General features: G+C 42.4%; 1 protein-coding gene across 2 annotated transcripts in view; it reads left to right on the top strand.

Annotated features, from left to right (window-relative positions):
• The window catches only part of ZNF516 (zinc finger protein 516), a 103,583-nt gene extending 85,828 nt beyond the window's left edge, over positions 1 to 17,755 (top strand). Inside the window, exons 3-7 of one of the 2 annotated variants that reach the window (XM_075142195.1) lie at positions 1,702 to 3,180; positions 8,112 to 8,216; positions 9,124 to 9,191; positions 14,058 to 14,112; positions 15,607 to 17,755. In XM_075142195.1, coding sequence (XP_074998296.1) covers positions 1,702 to 3,180; positions 8,112 to 8,216; positions 9,124 to 9,191; positions 14,058 to 14,112; positions 15,607 to 15,911 — 2,012 coding nt within the window. In that variant the 3' untranslated portion in view covers positions 15,912 to 17,755. The remainder of the gene's footprint in view (positions 1 to 1,701; positions 3,181 to 8,111; positions 8,217 to 9,123; positions 9,192 to 14,057; positions 14,113 to 15,606) is intronic. The other variant, XM_075142194.1, reaches the window with a different exon arrangement.
• The last annotated feature ends 470 nt before the right edge of the window (positions 17,756 to 18,225 follow it).

The following is an 18,225-nucleotide window of genomic DNA, read 5'->3' as shown; positions in this document are numbered from 1 at the left end:
AGCCTTAAAATCTTATTTAAGAGCACGGATATTTTGGGCTTTGACAGATGTGCTTGAAAATAACACAGATGTGCAGTGTCGGATTTCACCGCTGCATGCAGTGTCTTTGTTTCAAACTGTAAATTTGGCTAGTAGTGCTGGGCATGTGCTTTCCCAAAGCCTTGCCCCCTGCCACACAGGAAAAACAAGTTTCTGGGTTGTGGGTTTTTTTTCCCCCTGAATTTACCGGCTTAGAGAGTTTGAAAGGAAAATGATCTTAGCAGAGTGAGCATGCAGCCCTGCAAGGCTGCAAATCTATGGGTTATTTTTAACCTAATTACCTCGAATTTAACAAAAGCTTAAGAATTTTTTGCTTGAATTGAAGGCAAGGCTAAGTAGACTTTTATTTGCAGTGAAACTCCAGCCGAAGACATGCTTCTTCCATTGCACCATGCAGAATAATGCCCGTGGCATTGCGCTGCACTAACGAACAGCGCTTGATTTTCTGAAGTGCTCGTTTTTATGAGTTGATGTGAGAGGATATGGAGCTCTAGAGCAGTTCACTCCTTTCCCATTCTCACCCCTCCTATGGATGCGGTGATCGCTTTGGACCGGTGACGTTTTAGACGGAGCATGGGTGTCCTTACACTTGCCTGGCAGTGGCTCATTAACTGCATGTTAATTGAAACTGAAAGTTTGTCAGATGATTCAATTCAGTTACATGTTAAATGGATTCAGTGCAGTAAGCATTACTGCTGTGATGAAAATCTCTGTGGAATTGATTTGTTAACTGATTTGGAGGGATTCAATGGCTTCATCAGCCGATCGGCTGAGAGATCAGCTTCGGGAGAGCGGGCAGAGGTAGCCATGCTCCCAGCAAAACAAATCCTACTCTTCTCTTTCCCCCTAAATGGCTTTAATTACTGCCCAGTATGTTCCCTTTCCAGGACATGTGTTAGGTAGATAAATTTACTCTGGAGAGCTGAGAAGCGAATTAAAATATGGGAAGAATCAAAAGTCTGGTTTGAATTCTGTAATCTAAATGGCTGAAAATGTTGAATTCCTTATCTCTCAGTGGATCGAGCGGTCATAAAATTTTCCTAAAGTTTGACTCAAATGTAAAAGTATGTTAAAAAAAAATGTATCTGCTTTAAATTAATGGATGGAAAAATTCAGAATTTGCATCTTCCATAACTCATCTTTTATACTTGGCCACTGCAAAAGTCCCTCTTAAGTGAGCAATTTATTCTGTATGCTGTACCTGCTTCCGTGTGGAGCCAATTTTTATTGCTGAGTTACAAGCCCTTTCAAAATAGGGGCCTGTAATGGAAGCGCTGACAGACCTTTAACTAGGTCAGTCTTATCTGGCTCCATTATCTTAGCTTTTGTTAAAGCATTAAATGGTTGCATATTTGTTTATTTTGCTCACAGTCCCAGAATTTTAACGTGGGTATATTATTGAATTGTTCTTTCTTCAAAATGTCATGAACATGCAGCATTAGAGAGTTTATCCAGACTTCGCAGTCATCTTTAAAAGTAAATTGAACTGTTGTGTCTTATTTCAAGATTTTTTTGCTTGTACAGTACATTTAGTCTGTAGCATGTCATTACAGTGCTAATACCAAAGTTTGCTTTTTCTCCTGCTATCTTACGCTAATCTTGAATTTTGCTCTGTCTTTCTGCATAAAATAACAATAATGTTTTTTTGTTTGTCCCATTCAGATGAAAAGCCATACCACTGCAACTTTTCTGAAGAGGAAACCCCAATGGTAACATCTCAGTTGGATGAACTCCCGAAGCTGGGAAGCCGCAACACCAGAGAAAACGAGGCCAGGGAATCTAAACCAGAGATTCCTGCCCCGGTGTCAGCACTGGAGAGTGTCATCAAGGAGCCCTTTTCGAAATACCAAGATCTAAAAGGTCCTGCAGACATAAAGATGCCAGCATTTCACCACAGCCAAGGGCTTCCTTGCTCCAGTCGCATTGCTAGCTTTGCTTTGGGTGTGGGCCAGACATCTTCAAACATGGTCATGGACTTGAAAACGTCACTTGAAGTGCAGGCTAGTCGTGCTAGAGAAAATTTACTAGACCTGAACAGGGAACATCCTCTGATAGAAAAAGGTGCTGAAGCTCAAGAGGTAGCTCCACTCGATTTGAGTGAAAAATCAACAAGGGATAATTCATGCAATAAAAATCTGAATACATCCTTGCAGGCTGCTTTAATTGTCTACCCGTGTCCTTTCTGCAGTCACAAGACCTACTACCCTGAAGTCCTGTGGATGCACAAAAGAATTTTGCACAAAATCAGCTGTAACTCGATGGTCCCCCCTTGGGTTCAACAGAATGGATTCAAGAGTATTAAAAACAACCTGGTCTTTCTGGCGAGGAGTGGGCGCACTGGCCCCCCTCCTGTTCTTGGTGGTAAGGAATGCCAGCCTTTGCCCGTTGCCAGATTTACGCGCACTCAAGTGCCAAGTGCATTGCCAGGGTCCAAAAGCAGCTCTCTTTCTGTCGGGATGACTGCGAAGTCCGGGAGTACACATCAGTCAAAGGATGGTCATGCCTTCGGACACTCTGGTCCACGCTTATCAGGTCTGGATGGGTACAGACAGCCCAAGTTAAACCATTCCCAGGAGCAATACAGCATAGCAGCACAACAAAAAAGTAAATATGAAGCAAATTCCAAACTTGTGCAAATGGGAGCCTACAGCAGAAGCGTAACGCCTACTCAGACGGTCATATCCAGGCCTAGCACACAGCCCACCAACAGTAAGCAAGTGGAAAAGTACGTGGTTCCCCAGGGAAGTACTAGTTTTGCCCCTCCAGGTAAGCACTGTGCGTCCGACTCCATGAAGGTCAAATTCAACCCACCGCCGCAGTATCATCCTCTGTGTAAAAGCGAGCAGTACACTAAACACGAAGAGCCATTGGTGCCTCAGAGGGAGTCTCACGTGAAGGCTGGGAATGAGATGAGGACATTGGCAAACTGCACAGCGGTAGCACGAGTGAGTCCACTGCTGCAGCCCCAGCCTAGCGCCGTGGGAGTTTCTCCGGCTTTACACTCCAGCAAACAGGATCCAGGATCAGACGGGCATGAGAAACGTTTGGACATTTTAAATATCTTTAAAACATACATTCCAAAGGACCTTGCTTCATTGTACCAAACCTGCGGTGCCAACAGCCCTGTCCTGGATCACGCAGGTAAGATTTTCAAGAGCCCTTCCATAGCTGAGGATGCGGCTTGCTTGTTCCTGCTTCATTTGGAGCCACAACAGGCTGTTTCACAGTTTCTTCCTTCTCTCTTTTTAACGGTTGGGATTACAAGTTCATTGTTTTTATCATTTCTGGATAGGCTTGAATGGGTTTGTTTACTGATCTCTAACATTGCAGCATCCCCCCTCGTGCACTGTATGACATTTCTGTCTCAGGTTAAATGTATCTGGTTCCACCTGGAGTATTCTTGTTCCTTTGTCCCCTCGCTTCAAGCAGGCTAAAGTTACACAGATGTGCTGTCACACGAAGATCCCCCTGATATGCTGATGCTGGCACACATCATAATCTTTTTGCTTCGGGCAAAATAAACATCCTCTGGGGCTTATCTGTGATGTTATTTTGGAGGTTTTGTTCAATTTTGTCTGCAAACAACAGCAGAGAGAGATAATTACTTGTCAGTGTCCTTTGTCTTTCTTGACAAAAGTCTTAAGATCTGCCTTGTCCATATCAAAGACTGCTATCGTATTTTTCAAATTATTCTTTTGATCTGTTCGTAAGTTTATAATTAAAAAGAGGTAGGGCCGAATATGTGCTCACTAATTCACGTAAGCAGGAAAGGCAGTTGTGCAAATAGCCAGTTTAAAAGTTCAGGGACTAAAAAAGTATCAGAGCTCTCCTGTCTCTTGCCAGTCAACTGCCATGTAAAAAGAAGAGGGGGGGGGGGGGAAAGAAACCTTTGCACTTGCATTTGAAACCATACTTTTCTGACTATCTGCCAGAATTAGTTTGTCTCAGTGGAAACTGAAAATCATGCTGATTTATTACTTTTGAGATGGGGGTCTGTGTATAGGGGGGAGAATGGGAGCCGTAGTCCCAGCTCTCACCATTAGTAAACCAACCCCTTTTTTTATATGCTGCTTCTCTTAGTAGAAGTTGTGCAAGAACTGAACTCTACATGGAAAGAGCATGCGTTCCAGACCCCTGTTCTAGTGTCCTCACCTGACATAATGCTCTCTGTTTTGTCAAAAGCATGTGTGAAACGGAGCTTGTGACCCCATTTTGCAAGTGGGACGAAACGCAGGACATTTGGAAGCTGGTAGTCTAAGGACAGCTATGGTCTAGTGCCCAGAAGGTGTGTGCAAGTTGACCGCTCTGGCAGCTGAGAGGCAAGGAAGGAGCCATAGTATTTGGTCAGGTCTTGGTGGAAGGCCTTTTGGAGAAAACAGGAAGGCAAAATCTATCTGAAATAGTCCATGAGGTGCACCTTTCAGCCGCTCCATTGTCAGTTTTGCTCAATCGTTTAAAAAGTAATGCTGCGTAGGAGCCAACTGTTATTTATTACTTTTTGACTAGATAATTTCACAGGTGGTTAGAGGCTGCGTGATGATTGCAACTAACATCAGGCTCCTGGTTTTTGTTAAGGAAGCAGAGGAGGACATGCTCAGTTTCTAAAACTGTGGGGCCAGTGTTCCTGTTTTTGTCCAGCCGGCTTTGCTTTTGCCATCCCAGTGCCTAGGAATGTTGTCGAAAGTTTCTCCTTGCCTGCTTCCTATTCTAAATACCAGTTAATTGTTCTACCATCAACTTGGGGTACTTCCACGTGGGTGCCCACCTTGATGTTATTTAATAGTACGTTGTGTCAAACTGCTCAGAGAAATCTTACTGATCCAGTGAGCTCCCAGAGGGATGGAGAGAAACAGTAAAAGCCAGGAACTAGAAGCTGACTTAGTGAATGCAGGCACCTGAAAAACCATGAGGACCATTGGGGCACAGTAAAGTAGGGGCAGGGTTTCCAAGGAGGTCTCTATTTACCTGCTTTTTAAAAGAGGGTTTTTACTGCCAAAATGTTTTTTCTGGGCAGTGATTTCCAGAGACACTTTAACTGGGAGTTATTTAGTGCCCATCTCTGCTTTGAAATCTCTTCTTTCATTCCAAGTGTTTTACAGCAATCAAGTTTTCAGAATTTGAAACTTCATTTTTTATGTAGCTTGTATTTATTTTATATACAACTTCCAGGTTGTTGATGGTTCTCCAAACCAATTGGCATGATGGCTGTTTTTCATAGCACTAAAATAAAAAGCTGCTGCAGGCAAAAGGAACAAGATCCTACCGACTGCGAATAGAGGAGGGTAAATGAACCTTGTCTGAAATAACACAGGGCCCTAGACTGAGCCCTCTGAGTCAGTATGCATCATACAATTAAGTCTTATTATGGCAATGTGAATATAGCAATTGTGACATAAACAACAACCAAAAATCCCGCTTAGGTATACTATTTGCCACGTGGGTTTTTTCCCAATTGAATGTTCCCGATAGGCTTTACTTGGGTGTTTGGTATGCTACCTCATCTTGGATCATAGTAGAATATTTCAGTGTGTGGTATGGCAGTGTTCAACTTCCCTTAGAGTGACTGGATTTATTTCTGGGATCCTCTCTTTTACATTTGTATCTATTCCAGTGTGTCCTTGGAAAAGAGAGTTGTTGTACGTACCATTGTGATACAGCTGCAAACACAAAGCTTGCTGTGCTTAGGCTAGGTTTGTTTCATGCTGTCCAATCTTCCCAAACGCTTGTAGAGAGAATCTTATTGTTATATTTAATAGTGGTTATTTATTTTATTCATGATATTTACATGAATTGCCATATTAGGAAAGGATGGGTTATGGCAGCAGATGCACTCTTTCCCTGCGGCTCCTTTGAGACCAGCTTTAAGCATCGGTTTCGCAGGAGCTCCCATTCAGATAGTCATGTTCATTTACCTTAATTTGCTAACACCTGTAGTCATCCACCCTCTTTTGTTCATATACAGGATAACCTGAGTGATGACTCATAGGGGTATTGCCTTCCGGCAGTGATGCCCGTAGCTCAAAGCTCTGAACTATCAAAAGCCTTATGGTGCTCCTTAGGAAATGCAACAATGGCAAATATATCTGGAAGGAATCCATTTTTTCCACCTGTTTTTCAAATAACTATGATAAAGTGAGTGCCAGGGAGGGGTTAGATGAAAGTCCTAACCCGCTCACCTTGGGCGTTTGTACGGGGTACGTTGGCTTACAACAGCATCCTCAACCTGCCTCATGCACGACTTGGGTGGGAGCAGTGTTTCCATGAAGGCTGTTGGATCGGGCCCATAGTGGCTGCTGAGACAAGCGTATTCACCTTTCACAGAGGGAGACTTGGGATATATCCAGAGGTGGCAGAAAACCACCTGAGGAACCCAGGTCTCCCAGGCTCCACAGGAGCCGCTCTGCCGATAGTAGAGCCCTGCCCTGCCTGTCCCTGCCTGTCCCTGCCTGTTCCTGCCTGTCCCTGCCTGTTCGGTGGCCGGCACAGCCGTCTGACAAAGGCCACGTCTGGTCCCTCAACACGGCTCAGCTTTGCTTTCAAGCTTACAGCTGTAATTCTGGCCAGGGAGGGGAAAATGCTAGTAACAGACAAGAAAATCTGCTTTAATCTGAACTGCCTTACAAGGCAAATGTGTCTCATTATAGTACAGTGAAGCTTTCATTGATTTTTATGTGATTTTGGGGGGGGTTTGGAGGGTTTTTTTGTGTGGGGGGGGATATACGTGATCTGAATTTGCCCCTAAATCATGATCTTGTATTTGACTGCCAGGAACTTAATTGTTGGGAGTGAGTGTATTCAGCTACATTATACAGACTGTGCTGCCATCTGCAGGAGGTGCTATTATAAAAAGAGAAAACAGTTTGTGAGTGGGTTTTTTTTTTTTGCAGCCAGCCATTTCTTTTCAATATATGCTGTGGTAAAAACCATCGCAGGACACTTGGTGCCTTACCAGCAGAGTAAATGGCAGCCCGTCTTCTTTTCCATTCATTTTCTGGTACAGCACGTGTATTTCGGATGAGCCCTCTGGCATCCTGCAGTTGATTTTTCAACTGGGGGGGAGGGGGTTGTTGCCACTTATTTGTTCACAATTTTACTCTTTTTAAATGCTGTGACGGTCGGGCAAAAAATGAAAGAAAAGCTGAAACTTCACTTGCTCTGACAATCCCCTGAGAATTTCTTTAAAAGCCAAAATATTCCAGTGGCAAATGGAAACATCAACTCTTCCCTTCCGAGGAGAGCGTTTTACCAAAATAGAAAAGATGATGTTTAAACATATTTTTTTTTAAATAATAAAAAAGCCCAATAAAAGTCAAATGTGTCTTTTTTGATCAGCAGCAAAAAGACAAAGACCAGCCCTTTAAGTCAGATGCTGTAAACTGACCTTTGGAGAAAAAGGAGAGGTTTGAGCGGTTTTCCACAAATGCTAATGGCCTAGAAAACATGTTTACCCAGGGCTGGGGGAAGGCTGCTGCGCTGCAACCAGCTCAAAATGTCCGGAATGACACTTTCATTCACAGATGTCTTTCGTCTGTGCCTCAGAGGTCCGGGGTCAAAGCAGCACCGGCAGGCAGGTAGGCAGGGGCGAAAGGTTTGATCAGTCTGTGATGGCTCCGCTCGCTCTGCATTTGTCTCTGAGGTATTGCTGCCCGGGGGGGACAGTCGGGCTCTGGTCCTACTCACTTCCTATTATCCATGTGACTTGTCTCCGCCACGCTGGAGTCACTTTGATTTGCCTGATGTACTGCTTGACAAAGCTGGGTGATGGCTGAGAAGTGGATCCAGCTGCTCTGAAAAGCGCACACCTGACATGCCAGTCCTGGTGCGGGCACATCATGGGGAGCATTTTTTAATTCAATGTAATTTATGCATTCTTGCAGTCCTGTGTGTGCCGGGCCTGTCAGCCAGTGCCTAGATGAAGGCTGACAGTTGTCATCCAGGGCCTGAAGGTAGCCTCACATAATGACACATTAGACATACTAATGATGTTTTCTTCTGGCATAATGTTTTCTTCTCAACTTTCCTCTCTGCTCTCCCCCTCCACCCCCTCCTCCCTCCCTCCCTCCCGACTACAGGGATGCTCAGGACACAAACACGCCAAGGAGACTGCGTCTGCAGAGAATGTGGAAAATGCTTTACCCAACCCAGTCACCTCAGGACTCATCAGAGGTCCCACGCAGGTACCTTTTCACACTTGCTCTTGCTTTCTCCCTTTCCTGCTTGCCTGCTTTCAGATCCAGCTAACGAAATGCCAAGAATTACGTTTCACATACCGTGTTAACCTAAGTAATTCCAGTCCCTAAATCTAATAGACAGGTTTATTTATTTTGACGACTGTTGCTCTTGTTCTCTGGATATTGCTTACCTGATCCCTGCCCAAACTCCATAAAACTGCAATGCATTTAAGATAAGTCTTTGCAAATCTTTTATTTTAATTAGAGAGTAGGGTACTCAGAAATGAATATGCTAATGAATTCTGTTGCCACCAGCACAAACTGAAATCAAAGTACCCCTTTCAGCACAACATAAGGCTTTGTTTTGCCTCATCGTTGCTGTTGACAGGAACATTTTTGCAGGAAACAAGATTTTTCCGCAGACTGGTCAGCCCTAAAATGGGAAATCCCTACCAGCCATTTTTAACCTGGCCGTGGTGTGTGGTTGAGGCTGTAGGAGGCTAAAGCCACCGGTGTCGAGAGACCTCCTGAGCATTGCACGAGACAGTGAGACGAGCTGGTTTCTCCTGAAAAGTGTGAATGATGCATACATAAGCCAGTCTGATCCAAAATGACAGAGGCCAAATGGTAAGTAATGCAAGAAGAGGGTCCCTTTACACATACACTGATAATTAATGTTGTCAGTGATTGCTTTCTTCAGCGCCGAAGTCTGAATTAAAAAGGGCAGTGGCCCTAGGCTGCCATTAGCACACTCTCTTACAGTAAGTGTTACGGTAAATTGGTATTTTCCGGCCACAGGCTAGTAGCTGGTGTCTTTTTTTGAACGTGGTTAATCTGTAATGGTCTCAAATAATGTACACACACTAACGAAGCTTGAATGTTCATCTGTTAACAAGCCCCCTTGTTCCCACAGTGGTATTTGAGTCTAATGGACTCCGAGGTACTGAAGTTCACACCACCTCCGCAGATGCCCCAAAACAAGTATGTTTTACAATTAATTGGATGTTCAGTTTTTAATGTGGTGGCTGGGAAAAAGTTGCACAGTGATACTCATCACTAAAGCGCTGACTGTTTTATAACATGTATAAATAATAACGGTGTTGCTTGATTTTTAGCTCTTAAATTTTTTAAGCATTTTATCAAAGTCTCTTACATAGAGAGTCAGTTAATTGTAGAGCAGGTAGTTAGTGTTTAAATAAACATGTTACCGGCTTACTGGGGAGTGGGTGGGATAAGTAACTCTGTTCTTATCACTGTGCAGTGATATGTAATAGTGAGATAGTACATGAAGAATTCCTAGAAATAATTTGCTTTTACAACTAACACGTTTTCTGCTGCAACAATACAATTAACGCTTAGTCTGTACTTTTCTGAAGAGTACTCGTACCCTGATACCTAGTATCTGGCCTTTGAAAGGCTCTCATCCTCCAATTTCTGTGGACTCTTGTGTGGCGGTGTGCTTTCCTGTTTCTAGTATAGAGTTTCCTGTCTTAACAAACACTTCTCAGCACTCTGAATTATACATGACAAAGCTGTTACATAGAAAACCATTAAACTGAATTTGTTTTGTGTATCTTGCGTCTTCGGAGACCAGTATCATAACCTGGACCTTCCCACTTCGTCTTCCAGCTTGGCAGGTGGGTTTCAGGGTACACCTTCTTATGGGCAGTTTTCTTTCATTGTGAAACTGCCTCCAGCATCACTTACTTTTTCTTTCATCCATGTTTTTAGTTTAATTTTGACTACAGCACTTTTCCTGTCCTCCTGTCTCTTGCTAAACGATTGCAGATGGTTTCGATCGTGTTTAGGGAATGCATCTCCCTGCTAGTCCTGCCTTTGTGAAGTTTAGGAGTTGGTTTCTACTTGCTCAGTAAACATCTTCACCGGGCACCACCATGTTGCATAGTTGATATGCTGCACCCTTCGTGGAGACTCTTAGCACCTTCTCTGTTGCACTTGCATCTTTCTGGCCCAAAGGCTACGTGGGGAACCCAGCCACTGCCGCAAGAGTATCTGAGTTGCCATCAGGCCATAGGAGTGGCCAACAACTCTCCTCATAAAGTTTTTAAGCACTCAGTAGTTGTTGTTGTGGGCAGTGTTTGCTTTGGTTTTGTGGGACAGTAGCAGCAAAGTTATGCTATGGTTGGAGAACTAGATGAAAGTGCTCTACTTCCGATGCTTATCTAATAAAATTGTGCAAGGACATACCTCTCAGTAGAAGTACGTGACAGAGTGAATCACTGTAGCTCTGCAAACTAGCTCAACTAGTCTTTGGTTCTCATTGGTTTAGTAATGTAGGTTTAGTAAACCTAAGCATCTTTAAAATGCTCTTAAATCTTTTCATGCTCATGGTTTTATCTCATGTGTAGCTGAGATCGGATTCTGAAGGCATCGGGGCTTTTTTCCTCTAAAAGACAATGTAAGGTCAAAGTTGGAAATACATTTCCAAAAAATTCTGAAATGGCCATATCTATCCAAAATGAGATGTGGCAGCTCAGTCCACATCTGGACTCTTTGTAATTTGGGTTATATTACTGCACAATAAATTTACTCATAATCTTGTCTTTGTAAACTACTGCCATGCCATAATTTATTGACTAACTTCCTCCACGGCAAATGTAGTTTGCTCTTGCAGCCTCAGTCCGTGTCAATCTGTCTTCAAAGTGTTTGATTAAATTACAGCATCTCTCAATACAGTAGAATACTGAGTAGGGTTTAGCTTCATGAATCACTTCATCTCTTGCCACTCAGTATTTCTTCCACAGAAGCCGCGGTATGATCACTTCTCCAGGAGATAGTTCCCTTTCTTTTGTCGTATGCTCCTCGGTATCAGCCTTTGTCTCAGTTTGTCAGCGCCTGTGTTGGTTAGGATTATCACTTGTCTGCCGTTTTGCTTGTTCTCATCGTGAGCAGGCTTTGCGCTCCCCCAGAAGGCTCCACCTGCACGGTCCCTGGGCGCTAGGGAGGGAATACACTTCTACCTGCAGCTGCAGGGCCCTTTAGAAGCACAGAAACGAGCTCGCACCAAGAACAATGCCTGCAGCATTCTGGTAACGTTATGATTTCCCACTTTAAACATTGTCGCTCTGTGTCTTCATTTCATTTCTTAGTTGGGGACAGATCTATTCATGAAAGTTTACAGTGTAAAGTCAGTTCAAGTTACAGAAGTGCTGTGCACATGCTCCAAGAAAGAAACAATAGTTACCACGTACAGTAGCGTGAGAATGAAAGGTTTGGGGTTTTTTTTATGTTAAGTGGAAATGATTCACTTTACATAATGTTTCCTCCTTACAGGTAAAATATCTTCCCCTGAGTAGTCTGCTAAAGAGTGAAAATACTAACATTAGTATTTCACAGTTCCCCCATTCCCTTCAGTAGTCAACCAGAAGATCAGAGTAGTAGCTTACAACAGTGCTATATTGTATAGCAGTTTTCTCAGAGAACAATTTTAATCCCGCAAGTTAAAAATAGGGTCTACAGCCAGCTAAAAATGAGCCAGCTAAATCTATATTTAGGTGTCTAAATAAGAAACTTACTTTAGGGTAATGAATGACCAACAGGAGATACAGGTGTTCAGCATCACTGAAAAGTAGGCCACCTATAGGGGCGTGTAAAGAAGACCATACACTCCCAGTTTTGATAATATTAGCACTGGGCTGTATTTCATGCTTTGTTATCAGCACCAATGAAATACAAACAAAACGTGGGAAATAAGATGTTCATTTCCTTCATAACATTATTTACTGTAGTTTCTTACTTCTACCTGAATGCTTTAAAAACAAACAAAGAAGGACATTTTTACATCAAATGAATTTGCTGTGAACTCTGGAATATTTCCTACTCTTCTTTGTCTAAAGGACAAAAAATGCTCATTACATTACCCAAGTCAATACAATCTGTGCAAAGTCACGTAGATTCTCTTGAAATGCTGCCATATTAAACATACTGAATATTCTGAATATTTTTATAAATGCTAAGTATCCCAATATATCCATAATTAAGCTTGCTTATCCACAATGAATATGAGCTTAATTTGGAATACACTAAGCAGCATCCAAAGACCTGATTTAGTAGGCGTGAATTCGGGGAGTGCACTCCAGTTGCTTATACATGGTAAGACAAAAGCTGTCTCCTCTTCAGAAGGGTCCCTGCAACCGCATGTATCTTGAAGCCGCTGCAGTTCTCAAAGCAAAGCTCTCCTAAAGCATGGGGTCATTTCAGAGGCACTGCCTGATGCTGCAACATCGCAGCCAGAATCCCAATTCCCAAGTGCATTCAGTGGCAGAGGAGTCAGTCTCTAGTCTGCTTTTGCAAAATGGTGACAGCAGTGGTAGCAATTTCTAATACGTATGCCTTGCGTTTAACTTCTGCTGCTGTGTTTTTAAAAATACACAAAAACTTGGCCCGCTTTAGGAATATAGTTTATCCTCTATCAGTGCTGTGTCAAACAATATGCTCTAAAAATTCTAAGGGACAAGTAATTGTTGAAAAGGCATGATTTACTGGTTAGCAGCAAGGAAGAATTCTGTCTTTATACAATACGTGAAGCTATTTGCAGTGCTGGAGCCAGAAACACCAAGTTCTCTGTCTTTGGGTGAGTGAAACAAGCAAAACCCCCAAAACTCTAACCTTTGCCCTCTCTGGAAAAACACCCTTTTACTCACAGAAAATCAATTAAAAGCTACAGCCCAGAAAAAAACCGAACTGTTGGTATCATGTATACCTCTGTCTGAAGCTTTCCCCATGCCAGAAGGCAGCGATGGTCCTTTTCCGTGAAGGAGCTGTGGACACCACAGTTCTTGGGCCTCGTTCACTGAAAAGAGAGGTGCGCAGCAGGTCTTGTGTGACAGGGGTAAACCACCTTCATTAAGGAGTCCATAAGCCTTCATTTTCTCCACTGTAAGTATTTTAAAATACTTCTTGCAGTGTTCAATACTTGAGATAGCATAAATGAGAATAGTCAGAATTTTGGGGGATAGACAGATTGTAAAGAACCATCAGGAAAACACTATATATATATATATATACTGGGGGAAAGGCTGGGGGCATCTGTTACCTCTAATGTTTTTATAGTCCAGCAACACTACAGCCCTGCTTGTCCTAAAGCAACTTTGGAGAGAAGGGGAGGAGCAAAAAAAAAAAAAACACAGATTAAAAAGTTACTTAAACCATTGGTTTCTGAGTTTGGTTGGGGTTTTTTTTTGCATTTGAAATTTTAGCACTGTCTGTTAGAAGTCCTATTTATGACATTTGTTCATATGAAATGTCTTGCCCCAGTTCCTTGCAGAGTTTCTGCTAAAGATCATGATTAATAGTTCAGTCCTCATTATTGCAAATGTTATTTTTAAATAGTTATTCTGAGAACAAGAATTCCATTAATCAAAATAATAGATAATGAACAAATAAATGGCAACCTAATTTGTCTCGTTCATACATATGGAGATTATAACGCAAACAATCAAGGAATCATGGAGGCTGCTGTACCGGCATCTGAGTAATATGCATGTACTGTGTCCATTAGTTTATGAGCACTATGGGCAGAATTAGCAGCTGTAGTTCTTGTCCCAACACTTTCCCCTTGGCAGCAAACTGGAGTGGTATCTATGCTCCAAACCGATCATTGCAATTTATTTCAATGTCACACGATAATCTGTCTCCAATACATTAACATGCACACAAACTGATTTTTTTCCTGTTAACTAGTGAAAAGCCCTAGAAGTTGCTATGAAAGCAGCTTTTGGCATGGAAGCTATAGGTTTCACTTAAAAAAGATCTGCTATTTTTCCCCTTTAAAATGCTGAAAGCGAAGAAAGCCTACTTTTTAAAATGGTGAATGTTTCACTTCAGGAAGAATTCAATCCAGCTATGTATCAGCTGGTTCAAAATCTGACTGCCCCCTCGGGCCGGTGCGAGTACAGGGGGATGGGTGAGCCACTGGGTGGGTTTGGCATGCGTGAAGCTCAGGTGCTGTTCCCCGGTGAAACTGGGAGCACAGCCATGCATCAGAGGGGTCCGGCCACCCACCACCCACCGCAGGGAACGCCTCTGCCGCCCAGCACCCTGCAGACTATCCATCCCAAAAAAGCACCCCTAATTACACCCCTTTTTTCAGTTCTTACCCAGGGAAACTGGGGCGAGGCGCTTGCCATCCCCTCCCCTCCCTCCCTCCTTCCCTTCCTCCTCCCCCGGCTTGGTGAAACCCTGCCGCGCTCCCCCGTGTACGTAGAGCCGGTTCAATACGAGACGTTTTAATGATGAATGCCTCCTCCTGGAATTGTGGCTCTGTCTCTCAGGCATGATGCAGCCGCGCAAAAATGTAAAGCATCTTTCTTGGTTTACTGCAGGAAATTCAGCATCCAACTAAGGAAGTTTTATCACATCTCTCATTCAGTTACTGTTTCCTACATTTCAAATATACTGCCATCTGTACAGCAGCTTTTTTTTTCTTTAATTTTGTTGCAAATCTCTCCGACTTAAACCAAACTTTGACTGGTAAATGTCATGAATCTCGAGCCAGGTTTAATTAGGAATTTTCTAAATCTATTAACAAAAGAGATGCACTTAATACATTATGTCAACCAGAGCTGGGCTTTCTTTAGCTATTTCGAGGGCTGCCATAGGCACAGCTTGAAACTTGCTTGGATTTTACACGGGTGCCGTATTTTATGTTGCATTAATTTAAAATGGTCTGTTTCACTTCATCAAGACTTTAGCTTAAGGATAATGCATTTATGTAAGATTAATCTTGCCATGTTGTTTTAGGATCAGAATTGTAAACTGCATTGTTCCAACAGTGATGTTCTAAATGTCATTTTAAAGCTTTTCTTGGGAGCTGCAGGCTCCCACTTATTCATGATGTTATCTTTAATTTCACTTGATTTTAGAATATCCCTGCTATTTTTCTCAACGTGGTAATTATTCATGAAAATTGGCTAAAAAAAATAGAAGGAAGATGACAAGGCGGGGGGGGGGAGCTGCCTTAGCATTTGACAGACCTGCACAAGAATTCAGTTTCCCTTCTTTTAGCTAGCTGCCTCTGTGACCTCAAACTTCAGCCTTTTTAAAATGCTGATCTACTTATGAATCCCTCTCGGCTAGCTCAAAATTCTGCTTTTTGGAGGCCTCTTCTTCCCCTCCTTGTTCTCAGCCTTCTCCGAACTGCTCCATCAGATGCTATTGCTTGCTCTTCTAGTCCGTCGGGGACTTTATATGGGCCTGACACACTTTGTCTTGCTGGAGATGATTAAAAAAACCCAAAAAAGCTTCTGCTGCAGCGGGCCAAGATGAATGTACGTGGTGCAAATAAAGGGTAACGAACACCAGCAGGGCTTGCTGGAGGGTTGCGCATGGGAGCAGAGGCGAGAATGAGCTTTTCCCTGTGTCGTCCTTCTTGCAGGGGAGAGACCACGGCGGTGCGGAGGTCGCCCACACGCTGCCTCTCCGGAAGGGAACTTAGAGCCCCGGCGGAGGAGCCCCCGCGCCAGCGGCCCCCACCCCGACGGGCAGCGCCGGCAGCCCCCCGCGCAGCCGCCCCGCGCCCCGGCGGCTGCAGAGCAGCCTCCCTGCCAGCCATCGCCTCGCCCGGAGCCGCTGCGCGAGACTGAAACCAGCGCTCCGCGAGGAGGGGGGTGCCTCTGCGCTGTTAATCATTTTAAAATAAATGAAGATGCTACACAAGATATATATAAATTGACGTACTAATCAGTCCCATGGTTCCTTATTTCCTTTATAATAAACAGTGGAGTTGGCAAGCACTGTGGCAGCACAAGGCATCTATATTAATCAAGAGAAGTTTGAGACACTGGAAAAATTAAACTTTATGTGATTTGGACAGCATGAAGAAGTTAAGCACTGTAACAAAATCCTCCCTGATGCTCACAATGACTATTTGATACATTTGAAAAACAGCAGTGGATTCGAGGGCTGGAGAAGTATTAATTAATGAAACTGCCACTGCCTGTCATGCTGAAAAGCAAATTAAAAAAAAACAGAGAAGGGAGAGAGAGGAAGAAGGGGGGGGGTGGGGAAAAGGTGGCATTCGGTGCTGAGAAAGCAATGCTTGATGAAGGATTAAAGGGACTAAAGAGAAAGACCGTCATTCTGCAATGGTTTGTTTCATTACAGTTTGGGGACCACTTGCATTTCTAGTGCTCTTGCTCTTGACTGCGCACCATTAATAGTATGTGAATATGGAAATTGAAACACTTCCAGAGAAAAGCTTCTATTCGGCTTTGGAAAAGAAAAACTAGTCGAACACTAAGAAAAAAAACAGGCTTCTGTGTTTTACTCTCAGGACCTTTTTTTGTAACAGGGCTACTTTCTTCGACCTGATCACAAAGGAAGTCTTCATGTTTTTAAAAAAAAAAAGAAATAATAAAATAAAACACTCAGCTGTCTAACACCGCTGATCTGTATGTTTAGAAGAGAAAAGCTGTCACTGAACAAGTTCAGTCAGCCCTGGGCCCGAAAGGTACTCTCTGCTCCTGCGTTTGGTTCAGCAGACCAGCTACCGCTCCTCCCTGGGCCCGGTGACGTTTCGGAAAGACGAGGAACTTCTTTTGTGGTGGCAGGTTAATGTTCATGTAAATGTGTCATGTCTTGTACCTGGTGATCACTGGTGGTGTTAGGAAAAAAAGAAAAAAAAAAAAAAAGCTTTATATACCTCTTCTACAGTAACTCTTTAACTGCAAGTTTTCAAGGTGGGGTTGTGGCACATAACAGGTTGTTAAACCATGCAGTGTAAGCAATTAAAAATGTATTCCACAGATATAAATATTTTCTTTTCTTATTGCTGTGACACTATGTGTGATGGTAATATTTCTGAGAGTTTCAGATTTTGCACATATAATTTTATGCATTATCAAAAGTTACTGCTGCCTTGAAAGAAAATGTTCTGTGAAAATTTTTGCAAAAGCTTTACTATTTTTTTTTTAATTGTAACATTTTGTAAAGGCAGGAAATGGATTAAAAAAAAAACCTAGCATGCTAAGTATATTTTTCAAAAAAGCAATAATTTTACATGTACAGAAATTATGCTAACCTTTAATACAGGTGAAAGCAACAGTTTACTTAATACAATAATGGAATAGTGCTGTTTTTGTAGAAATGGGCTTCTGACACAAAGATTTGTTTAAAAAAAAAAACAAAAAGCAGAAAAAACCTTGAAGCGTGATCTTTCTGTTCTAACAGTTTTGGTGGGCAGGGGGTTGCTTTTTTTTAAAAAGTCTAGTCAATTGGTTCTGGATACTACTTGTTACTTGTTTTAAATTACTTGACAGTTTTTCTTACTTTGCAACACTTGCAACAATGCAAATTAACTTTCTTATGTATTTTTTTTAAACTAGTTTTTCCTTATGCTTTTACACCAGATGTATACCAGAATTCTCTGTAAGTCTCGGTGTAGTTAGGAATGTCTGTGCAAATACTTATAAGTGACTGTAATTAACTGTTCTGTGAAGTTATTTTGAGGGAGGTCGCATAGACACATTCCATTGTACACCAAAAAAAAAAAAGAAAAAAAGGAGAAAAAAAGAAAAAATGAACTATTTTGCTGTGTTGCTTAATGATTATCATTTTGGGTTTGCACTAGCTTTCTCAATTTGTTTTGGTTTGGTTTGGGTTTTTTTTTGTTTCGCTTTTGCTTTGTTGCTTTTCTGAGTCATATTTTCCATGAGTGAAAGTAATGCAGTTCAGGAATGCGCAAAAGCTAGTTGCTTAGCCTATTTGTTTGTGGTTTAGTTATTAAAAACTCTTCTGTACCCAAAATGGCACAAAAGCGTAGTGTACATTTGTAATTTCTCTTTTTTTTAATTGTATTTTTTTGCAAGCTGATCTAGAAAATCTGAGTTAATATTTAGAGCCAAAAGCTTTTTTCTGGAGCTTTTCTTCCAGAATCTCTGACAGAGAAGCTAGTGCTGTCACTGCCATTACCAGGGTACTAATCAGCAAAGTTTACAATCATAATTTAGCTCCATGAAGAACAACAGTAGGGGAAATCAGTTTAAATAATTATATG

This window comes from Calonectris borealis, chromosome 2 (genome assembly GCF_964195595.1).
Source record: "Calonectris borealis chromosome 2, bCalBor7.hap1.2, whole genome shotgun sequence".
Lineage (NCBI taxonomy): Eukaryota > Metazoa > Chordata > Aves > Procellariiformes > Procellariidae > Calonectris > Calonectris borealis.
Note: the sequence above shows the minus strand (reverse complement) of the source record. Positions and strands in the feature narration are given on the sequence as shown.